Source organism: Cannabis sativa, chromosome 2 (assembly GCF_029168945.1).
Source record: "Cannabis sativa cultivar Pink pepper isolate KNU-18-1 chromosome 2, ASM2916894v1, whole genome shotgun sequence".
Classification (NCBI taxonomy): Eukaryota; Viridiplantae; Streptophyta; class Magnoliopsida; order Rosales; family Cannabaceae; genus Cannabis; species Cannabis sativa.
This window is the reverse complement of record NC_083602.1, coordinates 24,150,560-24,172,097: the sequence shown is the minus strand read 5'-3', so window position 1 is coordinate 24,172,097 and position 21,538 is coordinate 24,150,560. Positions and strand designations below refer to the sequence as shown.

Sequence of the window (21,538 nt, the reverse complement as noted above, 5' to 3'; positions counted from 1 at the left end):
AAAATAAATTTGATTAATTAATAAATAAAATATGTATTTTTCAATTTACCTCGTAGTCTTATAATCTTAAGCCATTCATTCACTGTAATTTTATGATTCTCAAAATGACATTTACCCATTAGAATGTAAGTAGTGGATGGGATAATTTTAAATTTAGAAACATAATGGGTACGCTATGTAAATTGAGAAAGTAAAGGGATTGAATTGTAATTACACGTACGTTGTTTGTTTAGTTCATGTTCATTGGGTTTGTTTCCCGTTCTTCCAATCGGGATTCCGACTCTCTTCTCTTTCCTCTCCCACTGAGTCTTGGAGTACCCGAAGAAGAAGAGGAAGAAGAAGAATAATAAGAAGAAATGTTTAAGTTCCTTAAGGGAGTGGTCGGTGGATCTGGTGCCGGTCCCAAAGATCTGCCCTACACCATCGGCGAACCTTATTCTTCTGCTTGGGGCTCTTGGACTCACTCTCGCGGCACCTCCAAGGTATTACATCTTATCTTATACGATCCAATCTCTCATTTCGATATGGATCATTGCTCAATTTCAAATTTTTTATAGGATTTCGCTTCACACTTGCGATTATTGTGATCATAATTGTTACTTCTTTGTGTGATTCGAACTGGAAACCTTCCGGATTTGCATTTTTGTTTTGGACTTTGGAGTTTCAATTGTTGGATCTCATTTCGCAATTGCTTTAACGATTTGAGTTTTGTTTCGAAGAAGAATTGGACTAGTGTTATTTGGAAATGGTAAACCGTGATGATTTCATTATCTGATTTCTGGGTTGCTGAGCTAATGGAATTGGTTATAAAGTTGGAATATTAGTGTAATTGGGAAATTTATTTGAATCTCAAGTGTTTCTAATTGTGATCAGGCTGTTTTTAGTCGTAATTACCAACTATATCATGTGGAGGCAGTTTTGATTGCCTGTCAAGTGTTCATATCGACTGTTTGGCAGATTGTTTGTTAAATCAGGAGACTTTCTGCTTGTTTCATCATTTTTAGAGGAGGCCAGGGCTCAGTTATCTGATTTGATATGTTTAGACAATATGTATCAAAAATTTTACGTATGTTTTAATGTTGTTATGTTCTTAAATGCTTTTTGATTACATTTCAGGATGATGGCTCACCAGTATCTATCTTTTCCCTTTCTGGAAGTAATGCCCAAGATGGGCATCTAGCAGCTGGTCGCAATGGTGTGAAGCGCCTTCGAACTGTAAGTTAGCAATGTCTAGTACTAACTTCTATTAATTTGTTTTACCCCTGACTCTATAAACTCACATACTCATTTAGCTTGAATGCTTATTACTATTATCAGTTTTGCGATTATAGCTCTTGAGTAATCTTGTAATTCATGGCTGGTTGATTGGAGTTTTCATCAAAATAGTAGCTTAAATTTAAGCAATTCAATTTCCACATTGACCTGAAAATGCTAATGATTTAAGTATAAGGACTAAATTGCAGAATTTAGGAAATTTTTAGTTCTAGGGAATTAGCTGAGCATGTTAGTCTTTCATAGACTTGCTACCAGAAAGTTTAGATGGTAATTTGTTTCATGTCAAGAAATAAATTCTCAAAAGTTTTAGTTTGCTGGACATAAAATAAAATCTGAAGAAATCAATAGGAGTAGTGCCAAGTACTCTATCTCATGTTTTTCTTTTGGCAGATTTGAATTGTTCTCTACCATTGTTCCCACATTTACTTTTATCTGATTCATGCATAAAAAAGTGATATCTTTTCCTGTTTATAATTTTCATAACTGGTACACACATATATATATATTTTAGATTGAATAAAACAATGTAAAGGTTTTTTGTTAAAGAAGAATCTTTTCAAAATTCTGGAATACCAATAATGAACAGTTTTTAGAACTCACAATATTAATTATTTTTTATTTAATTAGAGATTACCTGATTATTGCTGAGAGTTCCTGTCTTTGAGCCTCAAGATTCATGTATTTCCAAGAGAACTATAGTTTGAATATGTATGCTCAATTTCTTCATGCATTCGATCTTCGTTTTTCGTTTCACAGAATGTAGAAATCACATGAAAATGAAAATTTGCCAACACTTACCAGCTAAATTTTTATTTTTGATATTTTTTTCAGGTCAGGCATCCAAATATATTATCGTTTCTTCACAGTACTGAGACTGAAACTTTTGATGGCTCCACCACAAAGGTTACCATCTACATTGTCACAGAGCCTGTTATGCCTCTATCAGAGAAGATCAAGGAACTGGGTTTAGAAGGCACACAGAGGTATATAAACGTAAACAGTATTTTTTTTCCCTGTCTTATATGGTAGATGTATTTTCTTTTTCCAATTTTCTTTTTGTGGATGGATGAAGTGATAATTACAGGTTCAGGTTCTATGATTAACGGGCTATAGCATCCCTTTTTTGTACACAAAAAATTTGCAGAAAACTTTTGCTTAAGTATATATATATCTGCTAGTTTTATTGTTGGTTATTTCTGTGGTACATTTTTAATTTGACCTGGTTGGCAGGGATGAGTATTTTGCATGGGGACTACACCAGATAGCTAAAGCTGTGAGCTTCTTAAATAATGATTGCAAACTTGTAAGTTTTTTTTTTCCTGCTTATGCTATTGACATAGCTTTTGTTTGTACGAGTGCATGTGTCTTGAAAACCTTCTTCATATAACACTCTCTATATGCACTTTTTTTTTTTCCTTTATACTGCTGAACTAACTTTTTCTATTACAGGTTCATGCTAATGTTTGCTTAGCTAGTGTTGTTGTTACACCAACTTTAGACTGGAAGCTACATGCTTTTGATGTTCTGTCTGAGATTGATAATAACACTGAAGCTTCTGGTGGATCAATGCTGGTAAAATAAGATTCATATTATTTGATTATCCAGTTGCTTTTGTCTATTTTCTACCGCACACACATCTCTTAGTATGTTGTGACTGGTACTGGCTGTTGTTTTTCTTGGTTCTGAGTTCGTTTTTGTCAAAATTCTCTTGAGAAGAAGAAAGTTTTGGAAATGATAAATGAGTTTATTTGTCACAAATTGTTACTTGCATCCAGCAATATGCTTGGCTTATTGGATCACAATACAAACCAGTGGAGTTGTCGAAGTCTGACTGGGCTGCAATTAGAAAATCTCCACCGTGGGCCATTGATTCTTGGGGTTTGGGTACGTGTTTTGCTGTTTCATTTTATTATCCAATTCCGTGGTATATCTAACAGAAGGGCGTTATGTTGGATAACTGCCGTCTATGCTTTTATCCGGAGATCTTAACAAGATTTTAGAGCTTTTCCATTGTGTCTTGTGCATGTTTTAGATCACCGGTAACTTTTATTCTTGGCCTCTTGTTAGAAATCTAAATTCTTTGTTTTCATTGATAGGCTGTCTAATATATGAGCTCTTCTCTGGCTTGAAGTTGAGCAAAACAGAGGAATTGCGCAATACTGCATCCATTCCTAAGGTTTTCTTTAGATTTTCTGGGACACTTTTTTATGCTATCTTTTGCTTATATGCTTTATTTTATTGTAAGCATGCATCTTGACTATTTTAGTCCACAGCTGTGAAGTCATTTACGGGTATTTCTTAAATTTATTGTAGTTACCAAAATATCATTATGTTTCTTTGGCTTTCACTTTTTTTGGAAGATTCATTTCATTTGCATATGTCTATTTTCTTGTCTCACAGTCTCTGCTTCCAGATTATCAGCGACTCTTGAGTTCCTTGCCTTCTCGCAGGCTGAATACATCAAAGCTTTTAGAAAACAGTGGTGAGATTTTGAATGGCTTTGTAGACTGAAAAGTTATCTGCATCAATAGTCCTCGATAGTAATTAGAATTTCACACGTACATAGAGAAGGAGAGAGTTAGGAGTATTCTATATATATATATATGTGCTTATTCCTCTTTTTCTTTGGCTAGATAGTGCTTCTCAAGTCATGGATTGCTTTCCATCTTCTTGCTTTTGTTTCATTTTTTGGGTACTAAGTATCACAGTTTGATTTACAGAATATTTCCAAAATAAATTGGTGGATACCATACATTTCATGGAAATCTTAAATTTGAAAGATAGCGTTGAGAAAGATACATTCTTCCGCAAGCTTCCAAATTTGGCAGAGCAGCTTCCTCGACCAATTGTTCTTAAAAAGGTGTGGATCTTGGAGTTGTCATTTTATTTTTGGACAAAACATACTTTTCTAATTATGTTGCTCATATCACTTCCACTGGTTCCTACAGCTGCTTCCTTTATTAGCTTCTGCCCTTGAATTTGGTTCAGCTGCTGCTCCCGCTCTGACTGCATTGTTAAAAATGGGTTCGTGGCTTTCAACAGAAGAGTTCAGTGCTAAGGTCTCAATCTTTCTGCTTTCTATGGAGGCTGTCTTTGCTCTGATGCTCACAGTTTTTTAAATAAATAAATTAATATATAAATTGTGGCTTTTTTTTTTTGGATTTTTTAGGTGCTGCCTACAATTGTGAAACTCTTTGCCTCCAATGATCGAGCTATTAGAGTTGGTCTCCTGCAACATATAGATCAATTTGGAGAATCCTTATCGGCACACGTGGTTGATGAGCAAGTATGAAGCAATGATAGAAAGATTATAATCCTAATTTTGAATGTGGTTTTTTAAATTCGTTTCAATGCTTGTGACTAGGTTTACCCTCATGTAGCAACTGGGTTCTCTGATACCTCTGCTTTTCTCCGAGAATTGACACTTAAATCCATGCTTGTTCTAGCTCCCAAGGTATGTATGCTATGTATGCTGTAATTGTAGGAATTATTTGAACCTATATATATAAATATGTGTATTTTACTTATCTGACTTGGATTGCAGCTCTCTCAACGTACCATTTCAGGGTCATTCTTGAAGTATCTTTCTAAGTTACAGGTGTGACTTATACAAATATTTCAATAGATCTATCTATAGCTTATTTCAATTTCATTTAGTGAATGCTCCCGACTTTTTACCATTTTAGGCTAGACATATGCTCCTTGACAATAACATGGTTAAGATTTATATAAATATAAATGCAGTAGATTGTAGATATTTCTCGCGATAATTATTTGTGTTTATCTTGTTTTTAATTTCTGCAAGTCTTGCAGGTTGATGAAGAGCCAGCAATCAGAACAAACACTACTATATTGCTGGGGAATATAGCAAGCCACTTGAATGATGGGGTTAGTATCTGCGCATTATAAGTTGTACTGTTAATATACATCTAAATCTTGAAATTTTTGTTAGTTGTCCTTAATCTTCAGCTTAATGTTCTCTACTAAATGTTGGTACCGTACGTCACTTGGTCATTATATTTTCCAAATGTTTTGCTGTTTACCTATGCAGACAAGGAAAAGAGTTTTGATTAATGCATTTACTGTTCGTGCATTGCGTGATACATTTCCCCCTGCCAGAGGAGCAGGTATATGACGTTCTAATGTGGAATTTAGTATAGCTTTTCTTTTTACATACTCTTGTTTCCAGCGTATTTTTTGGGGCACTTTATTATGCTTTCCAACCTGGTAAAGATTTCTGTGGCAGGCATCATGGCGTTATGTGCTACCAGTTCTTATTATGACATCAATGAGGTTGCAACCCGGATTCTCCCGAATGTTGTTGTCCTTACTATTGATCCTGACAGGTCAGACATTCTTCATTTGATGTGTAATTCCGTCATTTCAGTATTTTTGTCCATCTTATCAACCATAAGGCTCTGCTTAGATGTTTGTGTTTTACTTGTATGCATTCTCTTTTTTCAATATAATTCATGTTTTTATGACATATTTTTTAATGTATTTTTTCTCTACTTATTCAAGCAGTGATGTTCGATCAAAAGCATTTCAAGCAGTTGATCAATTTATGCAAATAGTGAAACAATACAATGAGAAGGTGTGTTAATATATTCTTGCCGCTTTTAATTCCAATGATGTTTCTGTTTTATGTGGCTGCATGTAATATAAGAAAGGATTTCACTGTTGGATGTGATTGGACTGAATACTGTTTCTCCTCATTTTTTTCTGGCCCATTAAATTTTTCACAAACTTTCCCTGTCTGTCTCAAAAAACGCCTTCCTTCTCACTTCTTACATTAATATTTATGATAATTAAGTTTTAAACGTCAGGGCTCATTAGATATATATATATATATATATATATATATTATTATTATTATTCCAAATGATAGTGCTTTCCAAAGTCTATCTTGAGGTGGTTTTGTGAAAAGAAATGAAAACACAATTTTGTGTGTGTGATTTGGTGATTTTTCTCTCGTTCTTTGTAGATAAACTCAGGAGATACCAGTGGGGCTGCAAGTGTTGGACTCTCATCAATTCCAGGAAATGCTAGTTTATTGGGGTATGCCACTACTTTATAATACTTTTATAATGTTCATAGTTCAATGCTATCTGCTTTTATGAAGCATTGGTTGAATGGGAAATTATTTTGGATCCAGATATTATTACTTCTATGTTTTGGTGGTTGTGCTGATGATAGTATAATTTGTTTGTGAATAACTTCGTTTCTATGGAGGAATCTGTCATTCACTAACTGATAATTAAGTTTGCCTTTGATATTTTATGACAGACCCTCATTAGTTTATTTCCTACTTTCTCATAGTGTATACTGTGCCGGAGTGCTTAATTCTATGTTCCATATCTGTTTTTGAACTGAAATTGTTAAGAGGTTTATCATGAACATGTTTTATTGAGTTCTTATTATGTGGAGTCAGTAATGGTCTGGAGCTCTTATTGACCATGCAGATGGGCTATGAGTTCGTTGACTCTCAAGGGTAAACCCTCTGATCAAACTTCACATGCTCCTGCGAACACTAGCACTGCCCCTCTATCTTCTTCAACTTCCAATGCAAGCTCAGGTGCATATCATGGTGGCTTTTATGCTTATGAATGGCTCACACACAGACGCACATGCATCTTGATAAATGATTTTCACAATTGTGATGCTAATGTAGATTGTTTTTTCCCTTATAGCCATATTTATATAGAGAAATGCTAATAGGCACCTTAAGGTGCCAAGCACCACAAGACGTGGCATACTGTTATTGGTATATTTTAATATCAGGTCCCACACATTTTAAATTAATAAATGATATGAAAAACCGCTAACTAATTATAGGGTGCTACATCGGTGTGGTGTTAAGCACCTTGAGATGCCAAATAACAATCCTCATTTCTATATGATCACAATATTACTAATCCTTCATATTAGTGTTTATTATAAATACATGGTTTGTTCCAAAATCTAATATCTCACACAATTCTTTGACAATATTAGTTGTAGTTGTAGATAATCCAAGTACCGCTCTTGCTCATGTAAGTTCCAGTACGGATTTGGCTGAGCAACCTCTACCTGAGTCACCCACATCAACTGATGGCTGGGGAGAAATTGAAAATGGTATTAGTGAAGAGCATGAAAGCGACAAGGATGGTTGGGACGATATTGAACCCCTTGAAGAACCAAAACCGGCTCCAGCACTTGCAAGCATTCAAGCGGCTCAAAAGCGGCCTGTTGTACCCACTTCTCAGCCAAAACAAGCAGGTACTATTTTAATAATTAGATTTCTACGTAATTAATATAATGTTTGATAATGCTAAATGAACTGTCTCAATCTGAATGCATGTTCAACTTTTTTCTCTCTCACTCGTTACAACTAAAAATCTACTTTGTCCAAGTCATAAGGTTTTTCTTCCCTCTTGCACTTGTACTTAGGCTTTAGCATACAAAAACTTCATAGTAACAAAATATACGTTAGTATCAGCTGCTTTTTATGCCTTGTGCCATTTTAGTTGGTAGCCAGGAACAAACTTGTATACAAATGATTGCATTTTTGTATTTTGACATTTGATTACACAGCTGTGGCTTTAACTAATGAGATATTTTACTCATCTCTTCTATTTTCTTTGACGGTAGCTACAAGTTTACGACCTAAAAATACAGCAACAGCTAAAAGTGAAGACGACGATTTGTGGGGTTCCATTGCTGCTCCTGCTCCAAGAACAGCATCAAAATCTTTGAACTTGAAAGCAAGTGCAATAGTTGATGACGACGATCCTTGGGCTGCTATCGCCGCTCCTGCACCCACTACTAAGGCAAAGCCTTTATCACTTGGTAGAGGTCGGGGAGCTAAACCGGCTGCTCCAAAATTGGGTGCCCAAAGGATAAACCGGACATCATCTGGAATGTGAATTACATACAAAGGAACAACAAGATGACAGTTAAAGGAAGCTTCAAACTGTAGATTTTTTGCCCCCTTTTGGTGGCTGGCTTGGTAGTCATCTTAAAGATGAGAGTAATATGCTATGTCACCACACCAGGAAATGTATTGGTTGCATTTTTCTTCAACATATAATTTGATTTGTAATAATATTCTTTGGTTTCTTTTAGATTGTCGTCTTTTACATAAAAAAAAAAAATGAAAAAGGAAAAGGACAGTTAATTGTTATCTCTGCTTTCTGATGTAAGTTTGACTCATTTGTTGTAGACAGCAGTGACTGTGTGATGGGCTATAAACATTTTGGGATGTAATATCAATATTTTGTAGTATAAAAGCTATTTAAGTTTTTCTATTTGAATGATTTGTAGTACTGTGTCATTTTGTTATTTATTCAACGCCAATGTCATTATTTATAATAAACACAGGCAGGCTTATCAAACTTGAGTATTAACCTCCATGTAGGCATTGTATCACTATTTACACTAGTTATGTATATTTATCTGAAATTGAGTTTGGACTTTGAGGAATCTTCTCATCCAAATTATTACGCATGTAGTAATTGTTTAGAAATGACACGATTTGTCGATTTGATATCCTAAAATATGTAACTTCTATCTTCTGCATCTATTTATGTATAATTGATCACTTTTACTAATTCATCTTTTTTGTATGTTCAGTGTAAGTGTACTATGGAATGATTTTACAACTACAAGATTAGATCCTCGACTCCGAATGTCAGAAGAAACATAATATATTTCTCCATTTAGAAAATAAAAATATCCATTTAGAAAATAAAAATAAAGTGTCTTTTTCTTCTTCTTTTATAAGAACTTTGATTCGATCTAGAACTACAAAGAGATAGAATTGTTTGAGCATATTATTTTAATGAGGTGAACTTTATTTATGCAAATAAATGATTTATAGATTAGGAAAATATGAAAATGTAATAATAATTACAATAAATGGTAGTTGATTTGAAAAAATTTGCACATCCACAAATATCTATTGTTTATAATTTCCCTTGCCTCATTGAAAACCTCGCCGAGAGAACCGAATGGGACAAAACTCGGTCAAGAAAAAATGAGTGCAATATAAAATTACTTCTCCTTATTTTGGCATTCATAGAGATCTCTTAATTGACGCATTTCAATCTTGTGAACCATCTTCTCGAAAGTTGATGTTGGTAATGACTCTATGAATAAGTCTACACGATTATCACTTGATCGAATTTGTTGAACATCGATATCACCATTCTCTTGAAGATTGTGTGTAAAGAAGAATTTTGGGGAAATGTGTTTAGTTCTTTCTCCTTTAATGCACACTCCTTTCAGTTAGGTGATACAAGCAACATTATCTTCATAGAGAATTGTTGGTACTTCTTTATTAAATGTTAATTCACATGCTCCTTGAATATGTTGTATCATTGATCTTAACCATACACATTCTCGACTAGTCTCATGAATTGCAAGTATCTTAGCATGATTTGAGGAAGTAGCCACTAGAGTTTGCTTTGTTGACTGCCAAGATATAGTAATGTTATCACAAGTGAACAAATAACCAGTTTGAGATCTAGCTTTATGTGGATCGGATAAATATCATGCATCTGCGTCGCTAATAATTTGTGACCCACAATTATTAGAATAGAACAATCTTTTATCAATAGTACCCTAAAGATAGTGGAGTATATGTTTAATCCCTTTCTAATATCTATATGTTGGAGTAGAAATAAAGTTTGCTAATAAATTAACAGAGAAAGATACATTAGGTCTTGTACAGTTAGCAAGATACATCAATGCTCCTATTGCACTAAGATATGATACTTCTGGACCAATGAGCTCTTTATGTTCTTCTTTAGGTTAGAAAGGGTCCTTATTCACATCATGTGATATAGCTACCATTGGGCTACTCAATGAGTGTGATTATCCATATAAAACTGTCTCAAAATCGTTTCAGTATAAGTTGACTGATAAATGAAATTTTACTTTTTAAATGCTCAATTTGTAAACCAAGACAAAATTTTGTTTTTCCTAAATCTTTTATTTTGAATTCTTTCTTTAGATATTCCATAGTTTCTGAAAGTTTTTGAAGAGTTTCAATAATATTCAAGTCATCAACATATACAACAATGATAACAAACTCAAAACTTGAACCTTTTATAAAAACACAAGGGCAAATATGATTATTTGTATATCCTTCCTTTAATAAATATTCACTAAGTCAAGTGTACCACATGCGTCTTGATTGTTTTAATTCATACAATGATCTTTGCAATTTAATTGATCACATTTTTGATGACTTTAATTATATATAACTCACGCATCCTAAATTCTTCAGGGATCTTCATGTAAATATCTATATCTAGTGATCCATATAAATAAGATGTGACTACACTCATTAATCGCAGATTAAGTTTTTCACTCACAGCCAGACTAACCAGATATCTTAATGTTGTTGCATCCACCACAAGAGAATATGTCTCTTCATGATCAATACATGGTCTTTGAGGAAAATCTTGTGCTACAAGTCTTGCTTTGTATCTCATAACTTTATTTTTTTCATTTCTTTTACGTACAAATACCCATTTGTATCTAACAGGTTTTATACCTTCAGGTGTTTGGACTATAGGTCCAAATACTTTACGTTTAGCAAGTAAATTCAATTCTGCTTGAATTTCTTATTTTCCATTTTGACCAATCTTTTCTATTTTGACATTCTCAGACAGATTTAGGTTCAAGATTCTCATTTTCATTTATAATTTCTAGTGCTATATTATAAGCAAAAATATTGTCGATAATTACTTCAAGTAGGTCCCATTCTTTTCATGTATTGACATAATTTATTGAGATCTCATTATTTCTATTATTTTTAGGTACCTAAATCTCTTCAAGATATTTGTTCATGTCAACATCTTCCTTGAAATTTTTAGCCTCTTCACTAGGACCATAGAGATTATTTGCTCCTTTCTTTTTTCGAGGTGTTGTATCTTTGGAACCAACTGGTCTACCACGTTTCAAGCGTGCTTTAGACTCATTTTCAATTTTTCCTTCTGGAACTTCAATTCAAGCATGAACATTTTTAGCTGGAATATGTAATTTTGTAATTTTCTTTGGGTCAGTGAATCCATCTAGTAAATGATTGCAATATTTTACAAATAAATTATTCTTTGAACTTCAAGTTCACATGGATTTGTACGAGGATCAAATTGAGATAATGATTGTGTTGGGTATTATTTTACCAGGATCTAGATTTACTACCATGTATGTTATTTAAGGTCCTAAATATGAATTTCTAAAACAATGTAATTTAAACACATATAAAGTTGAAGAAACCTTACATTGGTTTGTAGCGGAATTAAATGACTCTTTCCGCTCAGATCTCTAACTCTTGTATCTTTTTTGTAGCAGAGTATCACCAAGATCTGAGCCCGATTCTCCTTCAGTTGATTTAGATTCTTCATAGTCTTACATAATATGATTGAGTACCAACTTGCTATGTGTGGGCATGTACTCTATCAATATAGGGCTCAAAAATTGAAGAAAGAAAGAGAGAGAGAATGATTCGAATATGAGAGAGATTAAAGGCTCAAAATTTGACTGAAGGCTAATGTGACTTAAGTTTTCATTTTTTAATTTGAGTCCATCACTATCTATTTATAAGAATCCATCTAGGTTTAGGTTTGAATTATTTGACATTTAAAAATTGATAAAACAAATGGTAAAATCATGCACATGTGGCCGGCAATAGGATGTGGGCCCATCCCTTGTAATTTTGCCATTTTTCAACTATTTATCTTAATTTTATCACAAATGCCATATTTACCAATACAACCACTTAAATGCCAAAACTATTTATTTAATAATTGAAATTAATTATCAAATAAAATTGTCATTTAACATATTTATTAATTAGACTTAATAAAGTCTCTTAATTAACAAATAAACCCTGAAACTTCTTTTCTTCACAATCAAGCCCTAGGTTAGTGAAAATTCATAAATAAGACATAGTCTAATTTTAGATTTATAATTGATTAATTAAAATCAATTAACTGAGTCTTACAAGCAGTATTGTTTCAACTAGTATGGGGACCATGAGCCTATATAACCGAGCTTCCAATAAGCAGATCTAGAACTTACCAAGTAAATTCTCTAACTTATTAATTCCTCATTGCACCACTATAGAACTTGGAATCGCACTCTCAGTTATATAGAACGCTCTATATGTTCCACGATATAGATACGCTATGAATATTTAACCATCGTTCTAATCCCAATAATCAAAGATCCTGTATAGATGATTTATATCGAGTAGGGACAAATTTATAGTTTCACCCCTCAATGTATTTTATCCTTAAAACACTTAGCTTCCTATAAATGACACTTCAGTAAACTAATATAATCACTGAAATAAGAGCTCTTCCATTTATCTTTATTAAGTCAAGCTCGAAAGAAATTATCATTTCACTTTTATGTCCAGATAGAAGCTATAGATTCCATACCTATGTTTAGCGCTCCTACTCAATTGTACTATCATGTTTCCAAAATGTACGTTCGACCCGAACCAAATGGTAGGCTTTAACTAACAAATCAAAGAACACAAAATAACACTCTTGAGATTGAACCTAACCATGTCAGGATTAAGATCTTTTGGTCTAAGATCAACCAGTGATATTGACTTAGAAAGATACAACGGTAAGATTATAATATATTCACCAAGATCAATATCGGTCCCAGTCCAATGTATACTCCATACATCCGAAACTAGCATACTTTGCCAATGTTCTGGAAAGAACATAACACTTATCCAAGGTGTAAGTAAGCTTTATCGCTGACTATCACATCAGTGTAAATCCAGTACACTGATGAATCAAGGGACTTATATTTTGAAGCATATAATCACAATTACCTTCTACTGTGTTGACATCACTGTAATTGTGAATAACTATATGTTCTGAATTTAACATAAATTGTATACATTAAACCATAAACATGAAAACTACATGTAAACATAAATGACTTCTAATCTTCTATAGATAACAAATCAAATTATATTGAAATGGGTTTTATTTAGGGCATAAAATCCCAACAGATTGTGCATTCCATATAAAGTAATTTCTTTTCCCTTCCCCCTAAAGTTAAGAAACTTGTCTCATCAAAATCACAATCGGCAAAACGTACCGTAAATATATCTCGAGTTCTAGGTTCAAGATATTTAATGATAGACGAAGATTCATACCCAACCTCCTTTGAGGACCCATTTTTGTTTGTTGTGGTAGAGCAATTAGAACAACTTTCAAACACAATCCAAACTAGAGAAAGCCCAAACTAGCAAAACATCAGCAAAAACCAGATCCCAAACACAAGGAAGAACAAGCCAATTAAATCCTTGCCCATCACCCAAAACCAAGTGTCAAACAACATCCAAAACACAACCCCAAACCAAGAAAAAAATTGGCCAGTTAAATTCCTACCCATCTGGTGGAATATCTTTTACCAGGATCTAGATTTACTAACAAGTATGTTATTAACATCCTAATATGAATTTCTAAAACGATGAAAATAAACACATAAAAAGTATGAGAAACCTTACAGTGGTTGCAGTGGAATGAAATGACTCTTTCCGCTCAGAGCTCTAACCCTTATATCCTTTCTGTAGCAGAGTATCACCAAGATCTGAGCTCGATTCTCCTTCTTATTGTTTGGATTCTTCACAGTCTTACATACTATGATTAAGGACTCACTTGTTATGTGTGGACATGTACTCAATCACTAATGGCTGAATTTTGTTTTGTGAAGAAAGGCTATGGTATTTTTGAATTAGAAGAAGAAGAAGGAAGATGTCTCATAAACCTAGAGAGAAAAACAAGGTTTTTAGCTTTAGAGGCATTAGTTGGATAATGAGACCATAGCCTTCCTTTTATAATAATTTCCACTAGGGTTAGGGTTGAATTATTTGGAATAAAAAAAATTGATTAAAATAGAGTAAAATTGGCACCTAGTGGCCGGCCACATAGTGGGCCCTACACTAGTTTGCTTTTTGCCATTTTTCTCAACTATTTTATCTATTGTTCACATATACCACTTTTTGCTACTTCAACCCTATAAATGCAAAAACTATTTATTTAATAATTAAAATAATTATCAAATAAAATTGTCATTTATAATATTTATTAATTAGACTCCACAAAGTCTCTTAATTAATAAATTAACCCTAAAATACCATTTCTTCACAATCAAACCATAACATAGTGAAAATTCACAAACTAGACATAGTCTAATTTTAGAATTAAGATTGATTAACTAAAATCAATTAACTGATTCTTACAAGCAGTTTGTCTCAACTAGTATGGGGACCATGGGCTCGAGCTCTTAAAAAGCAGATCTAGAATTTACTAAGTAAATTTTCTAACTTATTAATTCCTCGTTGAACCACTATAGAACTTAGAATTACACTCTCAGTTACATAGAATACTCTATATGTTCTACTGTGTACTGATAAAGCTAGGACTACATTTAATCACACAATCTTGATTACTTTCCACTGTGTTGACAGCACAATAAACAAGAATATTAGTGTGATAAGGGTTGGGATGAATTTATTAATCAAATAAGTAAATAAATGATCACATGAACCAAATAACACATTAAACAAGTAATGGAATTAAATCTGTTTCTTTATTGATGATTGAATAGAAAAGATTACATTGAAATAGAATTTTATTTAGGGCACAAAGCCCAACACCATCACCCAAAACCAAGTCCCACATAACAACCAAAACACCACCCCAAACCAAGAAAAAAACTTTCCATATAGAACTATTCCAATCACCCCAAACCGAGTCTAAAAATCCATCCAAAACACCACCTCAAACCAGAAAAAACAAAGGCCAGTCAAGTCTCAACAAATCACCCCAAAACAGATCTCAAACAATATCCAAAACCAGAAAAGGAGAAGGTTGTTCCAAAACACCACAAACCAGATTCCAAACACCTTCTAAAACACCATAAACCAGTCACATAGTAGCCCAAACACCACCCTGCACCATATCTAGAAGTGTATCTCGAACACCACCCTAAACCAAAAAAGAGTAAGAGAAACACCATCCAAAACACCACCCTAAACCAGATCTCAAAATGTGTCCCAAAGACCACCTATAAACACTACGCAAGTATACGCAATCAAGTAGTAAACTCACACAGGTGAGGTCGAACCACAGGGAATTGGATTAACTACTACTAAACTATACCTATAATTCTATTTGGCAAATCGTAAAGAATTTTGATTTAAAAGAATTAAAGAAATTCAGAAAACTTATAACACAGTTAGAGTTTAAGCAAGATGAGATGATAGGGAGGAGAATCCTGTTGTTGTTTACCCAAATCGTTAATGCCTAATTGCTATCCTATTCTTGAAGTGAATGACAGATTATAAAGTAACCTAGCTCTTTTCAGATCTTCTAGATTCTAAATCACATGTTATCTAATTAATTCCTTAATTAAACTAACATGAAATCAGCATTAGGTAAAAATCTACTTGTCACATAAGCCATGTAAATACTCTCGTTTCACATAGAACATCGATTATCCAAATTTTAGCATTCTCAATTCTCACTTTTCAGATTTCGAATTGAGATCATAAAGCATGCATAAGGTGATCAATCTTAAACATGAAAATAAGCCCAAATTAAGATAATTTCACAAGCAAGAATGAAGGAATGGCAATTAAACATTAACTAGGCAAAACATTAAACAACAATCATCATCCTCCCTAAATGAGAAATTTAGTTCAGAAATAAATCCATAACCATTCCTATAGCAATATTCAACATAAAGAAATTAAAGAGGAATAAAGAAAGAAACTGTTGGTGGATGAATTCTGGATCTTCACTTGAATCACTATGCTCTTCCTGCTGCTCTCTGCTGTGTTTAAGGGTTCCAAATCCCTTCCCTTGACTTCCAATCGCAGTTTTCTATTTATATCTAATTTTTAGGGTTCATCGGACAAAAATACCCCTGACTGTACGGACGCTCGCCGCGGCCAAAAGTGGTCTCACCGCGGCCAAAAGTGCATCAAAAAACCACGTTTCTGCCCAGACTTTCTAGCCGCGGCCATGGAAATCTCGCCGCGGCGAGATGGAATTTTCTGCTTCGATCTCTTTTAGTAAAATGGGCATAAATTTCTCATCTAAACTCCAAATGAGCTGATTCAAGATGCGTTAGAAAGATAAAAAAAAGATCTAAAACTTTTATGCTTTGACTTTTTCCAAAATATGATCAGAACATAGTCGAATTTAGGCTTGAAGTTTTAGCTGTATTCTCTTTCAAAATTTCCTCTATTTTATAGATCACTGTTTTCCGAAATTTGTCCAATTTATACATCCCAAGTGTAGAAACCTGAAACCAAAGAAAACAAGCGTAATTCTATTCCAAAAATAATAATAAAGAAGAAAAACAACTATAAAATGTGACCCAAAACTTAGGCTAAAAATAGCCTAACACCACCCCAAACCAGAAAGAGAGTAAGAGAAACACCTACTAGGAGGCAAAAAAACAATCAGTAGAAGATCCAAATTTTGTGGAAGAGGAATATGCTCCACAAACCCAAGATCCAAAATTAGTTGAAGAAGGAACAACTGACCCTAGCCAGTGGTTGGGGTCACTCAATGATTTATGCAGTCAAGCTTACCAAGATGATGATGATGGTGGAGGATATGAAGAGGATGATGATTTGGTCAGCTTGGTTAGTGATAAAGAAGATGGACCAGTGCTTAAAAAGAAACACATTGAATTTGATCCACAGTTCAAGCCTGAAGATATCAAGTTTGAATTGGAAATGGAATTCCCTACGGTTGAGTACTTGAGAGAAGCATTAAAGGAACATTTTATCAGCATTGATAGGCAATACCGAAATATTAACAATGATAGGTTGAGAATTAGAGTTGTATGCAAATAAGAAGGCTATAAATGGTTAATGTATGCTCATAGGATGAGAGATGCATGCACTATAATGTGAATCAATAAATTTGAGGAAGAACACAGTTGTGGAATTTTATGGGAAAACAGGCTGGTAGATACTGATTGGATTGCAAAAGAGTTCTTAGAGAAGTTCAGAGAAAATCCAGCCATGTCATTTGGTGATTTCAAGAAAGAAAATCCTAAACTCTCCTCCTAGACTTTTTATTGAGTTAAGAAAAAAGCTATAGCCAAGATACATGGGACTGCTAAAGATCAATATGATATTCCACATGCTTATTTTGCACAATTAGTAAAACTTAATCCTGGCAGCACAATTTTTATCAGAACAAGTTTAGTGAATGATATAAGGTTTTTTGAAAGGGTTTATATATGCCTTCAGTATGTAAATCTAGTTTCAAGTTCTGCAGGCCCATCATCAAGCTAGATGGGTGCTTTTTGAAAAGATATTGCAGAGGTATGTTGCTTGTAGCCATTAGTATTAATGGAAATAACAACATGTTTCCTCTTGCATATGCTATAGTTGAAAAGGAAAGCACTAATAGTTGGACTTGGTTTGTGCAACTACTGAAAGAGGACCTAGATGTAGAAGACACAGGATTCTTCACTTTCATTTTAGACAGACAAAAGGGACTAGAAAAGGCTTTAGGAACAGTTTATGAAGGTTTTGAAATACAATTTTGTGTTAGGCATTTTTATGCTAACTTCAAGACGGAGTTTCCTGAATTGTTGTTGAAGCAACAATTATGGGCTTGTGCTAGAGCTATTACAGTGGAAGAATTCAAAAGGAGAATGAATGAATTGAAGGAGACTAATGCAGCAGCTTTTGATTGGTTGTCCAAAAAGTCACCATCTGAATGGACCAAGTCCCACTTTAGGACTTCTACTAAGTGTGATATGTTACTGAGTAATCTTTGTAAGAGTTTCAACTCAACCATACTAGATGGAAGAGACAAGGCAATCATAACTCTATTAGAGGATGTTTGTTATTGGTTGATGGATAGAATGAGAAAGTAAAAAGAAAGTGTTAGTAAGTGGACAAATCTAGTAGGGAAAAGGATCTTTGATATCCTTTAGAAGAATAGGAAGTTTGCAATGAAATGTCACTGTACAAAGTCTGTTGGAGGATCATTCCAAGTGACAGTGTCTACTGGGCAGGTGGAATCAATAAATTTAGAGACCAAAACATGCTCTTGCAAATCTTATGACCTTATAGGTATTCCCTGTGGTCATGCATTAGTTTGCATGTGGTATTCCAATCTTAGTGAGTATGATTTTTTTGCTGAATGTTACAAGAAAGAAGCCTTCTCAGCTACTTATGAAGGGGCAATTGCACCTATGTCTAGTCGTGAACATTGGCCTGATAAAGGCCTAAATCCAATCCTTCCACTAACAAAAACTGTTCTACCTGGAAAGCCCAAGAAATCAAGGAGAAGAGAAGTGAATGAACCTCCACCTGGTGCAACTAAAATGAGAAAATTTAGGCAGTCTAACAATCGTTCTAATTGCAAATAACTAGGTCATACAAAGAACACTTGCAAACAACTAGTACAAGAAAAGGTATATTCTTTTCTTAATGTCAATTAACTTTGTATTGAAATTTGTACAGTATACACACTTTGTTAACCTAAAAATTATTATGGTATTAGGAATCTCCCCAGAAGAAAAAGATGGGTCGTCCTCCCAAAAAGAATCCAAATCCTCAAACTGTTAAGAGAAACATGAGGAGAAGCAAGCAACAAGCAAGGGAATCAATAATTATTCAGCCACCATCATCTGCACATTAGATGTTGCACTTTTCATTTTTTGTATTGTATTTTGGATTAAGGAATTGTAATTAATATTAATGCCATATTTTGTGAAAAATAGACATATAAGATTTTATAAGTGGAAATATTATGGCAATATATTGTAATGAATGTTAGGTACTGTTTTATAATCTTATAAACACCTTAGATGGCATATTATATATTTTGTCAAACAATCCGTACTTGTGATACAAAATTAAAACATTGCCTTGTGCTTTGTTAATGGTATTAGTAGTTGAATGTTATCTTGTATGATCTTTTTGATCGCAGGTTTATATATTTGTGAAACACCATATGTTATCTTTTTGCTTTCTTTATGATCTTGTATTAGACAATTTATGTTTGAAGCATATTTTGTTTGAGACATGTTTTGTTTGAAAAAAAGAAAATAAAATTATGGCAACTGTGTGATTGTAAGCGAAAATAGAATTACAGGTTTTGTCTCAATTGACACAATTTTAATTGTATCTAAAACACAATTTCAAGTGTATCAAAAACTGCAAGTAAATATACCTAAGTTGATAATACAATTGTATCAAAAACTGTAAGCAAGTATACCTAAGTTGGCAGTACCATAATGCATTAACAATTTCAGTTTTGATCACAAAAATTGCATTAACAATATCTGTTATACAAACACCTAAACCAGTACCATATACATTACAAACTCAATAACAATGGCAATACAAGTGCCATGTCTATTACATGATATTGAAAGTAGGGGTGTGCATGAATTGATCCAATCCAATGAGAACCGACCGATCCAATGACAACCGACCGCCAAATATTGGATATCCAATTGTGATCGGATCAGAGTGGATGTTATTTTTAAATATCCAATTGGATCAGATTGGATGTTGGATGAGGTGTCTAAAAATCCAATACATCCAACATCTAATTGAACTAATTAATATTTTTATTTAGTTTGGATGAGTAACTATATTTTATATTGTTATAGTAAAATTTATATGTATATATGAAGATTAACATTAATATTTTACTCTTTTTTTTTTGGATTGGATGGATTCAGTCCAATCCAATACATACTAGACTTAAAATATTGGATGGATCTGATCCGATCTAAAAAATACTAGGTCTAATATATTGGGTAAACCTAAATTAAACTAATAAATATATATGAAATACATCCAATGGATAGAACCGATCTAATCCAACATCCAATGGATGTTGGATCGATTGAATGAATGAAATTAATTAGATCAGATCGGATGGTAAAATGTAACATCTAATAAATAATTGGATCAGATCTGGATAGGCCAAAAATATTGGATGTGATCCAATGAACACCCCTAATTGAAAATTGGCAATACATAAAGATTACCACTACTTTACCATATAAAATACAAAAATAAATACACAAATAACCATCAATTTTTTTTCTTCCAATTTCTCAATACCCATATGTGACCACAATCACACCCATGAACCTTTCACAAATGTTCATTTACTTTCAAATGTTCATTTGCTTCATACAACATCAATTGATCTTCAAGTTTAGTTATCTTCCTCAAGAGACCTAGAATTATTTCTCTGCACCTTCCACAAGATTCAACATCCATCCATTCAAAGAACTTACATCCTCCATCAGCTTGAATAAATTTTCAAAAATAACTACTGTGTTTTCTTATAATGGACAGAAATAAAAAACTTAATATAAGGGGAAAATTATAATCCTTGCACTTGAAAGTCTACACCTCTTGAAATGACGACCTGGGTTTGCCTTCGTGTTTGATATTCTTGCAATCCACGAGATACCACAGTAACAATTTTGAGGTTCCCTTTCACGGTTTGAGCCATCAGCTACTCTCGACCTCTACTATTGATACCAGAACTACTGTAAGAACCCTCCCCATCCATTCTTCTCAGCCTTCGTCCAAGCTTTGTTGTTCTTAAGCTTCGTCCATCATCGTCGTTCTCAAAGCTTCGAGCTACGGATTTAGGTTCTCAAACCTTCGAGCTAGGGATTTAGGGATTTAGGTTTGATTTAGGGCTTTGGGTTTTAGGTGTCGATAATGGTTTTGAAATGAGTTATGTTTTTTTTTCCTAAAATGTTGAAAGGTTTTAGATTAATTTTAGATTTGTTTTATTTATTTGTGTCAGTTATTAGTTTTAGATTTTAGGAGAAAATAAAAATTAAAAAGACCGGATTAAACTTGGGGCATCCACGTGTCATGTTACTTACTAGGGGTGTACGTCGGTCGGTTTAGTCGGACCATAGTATATTTTTACCAATCCAATATAAATATCGGGTTGCAAATATTTAATTGTAACTTGCCCAATTAAAAATTAGAAAAAGTTCAACCCGCCCAATAATTTTGTCGGTTTGGTCAGGTTAACCCGTCCAAACCTTTATTCATTTTTTTATATAATTATTATTCTTAGTTTCTAATTCAAAAATTTAGATTTAAAAAAAATAAAAATACATTATTTATATTTCAAGTTAAAAAATGCTATAGTCTAAATTAATTTTAAAAACTTTAATATAAGATAAATATAATTGAGTAAACATGAAATAATTGAATAAAGTAATA

The 21,538-nt window shown here is 33.4% G+C and overlaps 2 protein-coding genes across 4 annotated transcripts; both read left to right on the top strand.

Moving 5' to 3' along the window:
* The first annotated feature begins 241 nt into the window (after positions 1–241).
* LOC115719083 (uncharacterized) lies at positions 242–8,567 on the top strand. 3 transcript variants are annotated; one of them, XM_030647989.2, is made up of 21 exons: positions 242–482; positions 1,117–1,215; positions 2,107–2,258; positions 2,506–2,578; positions 2,725–2,847; positions 3,051–3,159; positions 3,372–3,451; positions 3,676–3,757; positions 3,996–4,135; positions 4,224–4,334; positions 4,445–4,561; positions 4,640–4,729; positions 4,820–4,873; positions 5,089–5,163; positions 5,327–5,402; positions 5,522–5,621; positions 5,800–5,869; positions 6,260–6,333; positions 6,738–6,850; positions 7,270–7,533; positions 7,906–8,567. In XM_030647989.2, the coding sequence occupies exons 1-21, from the start codon at positions 357–359 to the stop codon at positions 8,178–8,180; spliced, it is 2,403 nt and encodes an 800-aa protein (XP_030503849.2). In that variant the 5' UTR covers positions 242–356; the 3' UTR covers positions 8,181–8,567. The 3 variants fall into 3 exon arrangements, with proteins under 3 accessions (XP_030503849.2, XP_030503851.2, XP_030503850.2); XM_030647991.2 differs by having other exon boundaries at positions 258–482; positions 7,282–7,533; XM_030647990.2 differs by having other exon boundaries at positions 258–482; positions 7,276–7,533.
* A 9,706-nt stretch (positions 8,568–18,273) lies between these two features.
* LOC115720285 (uncharacterized) lies at positions 18,274–18,965 on the top strand. The gene is made up of 2 exons (XM_030649440.2): positions 18,274–18,618; positions 18,828–18,965. The coding sequence occupies exons 1-2, from the start codon at positions 18,274–18,276 to the stop codon at positions 18,963–18,965; spliced, it is 483 nt and encodes a 160-aa protein (XP_030505300.2).
* The last annotated feature ends 2,573 nt before the right edge of the window (positions 18,966–21,538 follow it).

Excerpts from the sequence above, each read along its gene's own strand:
- LOC115720285 (XM_030649440.2), top strand. The coding sequence starts at position 18,274 with ATGAAATGTCACTGTACAAAGTCTGTTGGAGGATCATTCCAAGTGACA. Across the intron at positions 18,619-18,827 it reads AGAAATCAAGGAGAAGAGAA|GAATCTCCCCAGAAGAAAAA; the intron begins GTGAATGAACCT and ends TTATGGTATTAG.
- LOC115719083 (XM_030647989.2), top strand. The coding sequence starts at position 357 with ATGTTTAAGTTCCTTAAGGGAGTGGTCGGTGGATCTGGTGCCGGTCCC. Across the intron at positions 5,164-5,326 it reads CAAGCCACTTGAATGATGGG|ACAAGGAAAAGAGTTTTGAT; the intron begins GTTAGTATCTGC and ends TTACCTATGCAG. Across the intron at positions 6,851-7,269 it reads AACTTCCAATGCAAGCTCAG|TTGTAGTTGTAGATAATCCA; the intron begins GTGCATATCATG and ends TGACAATATTAG.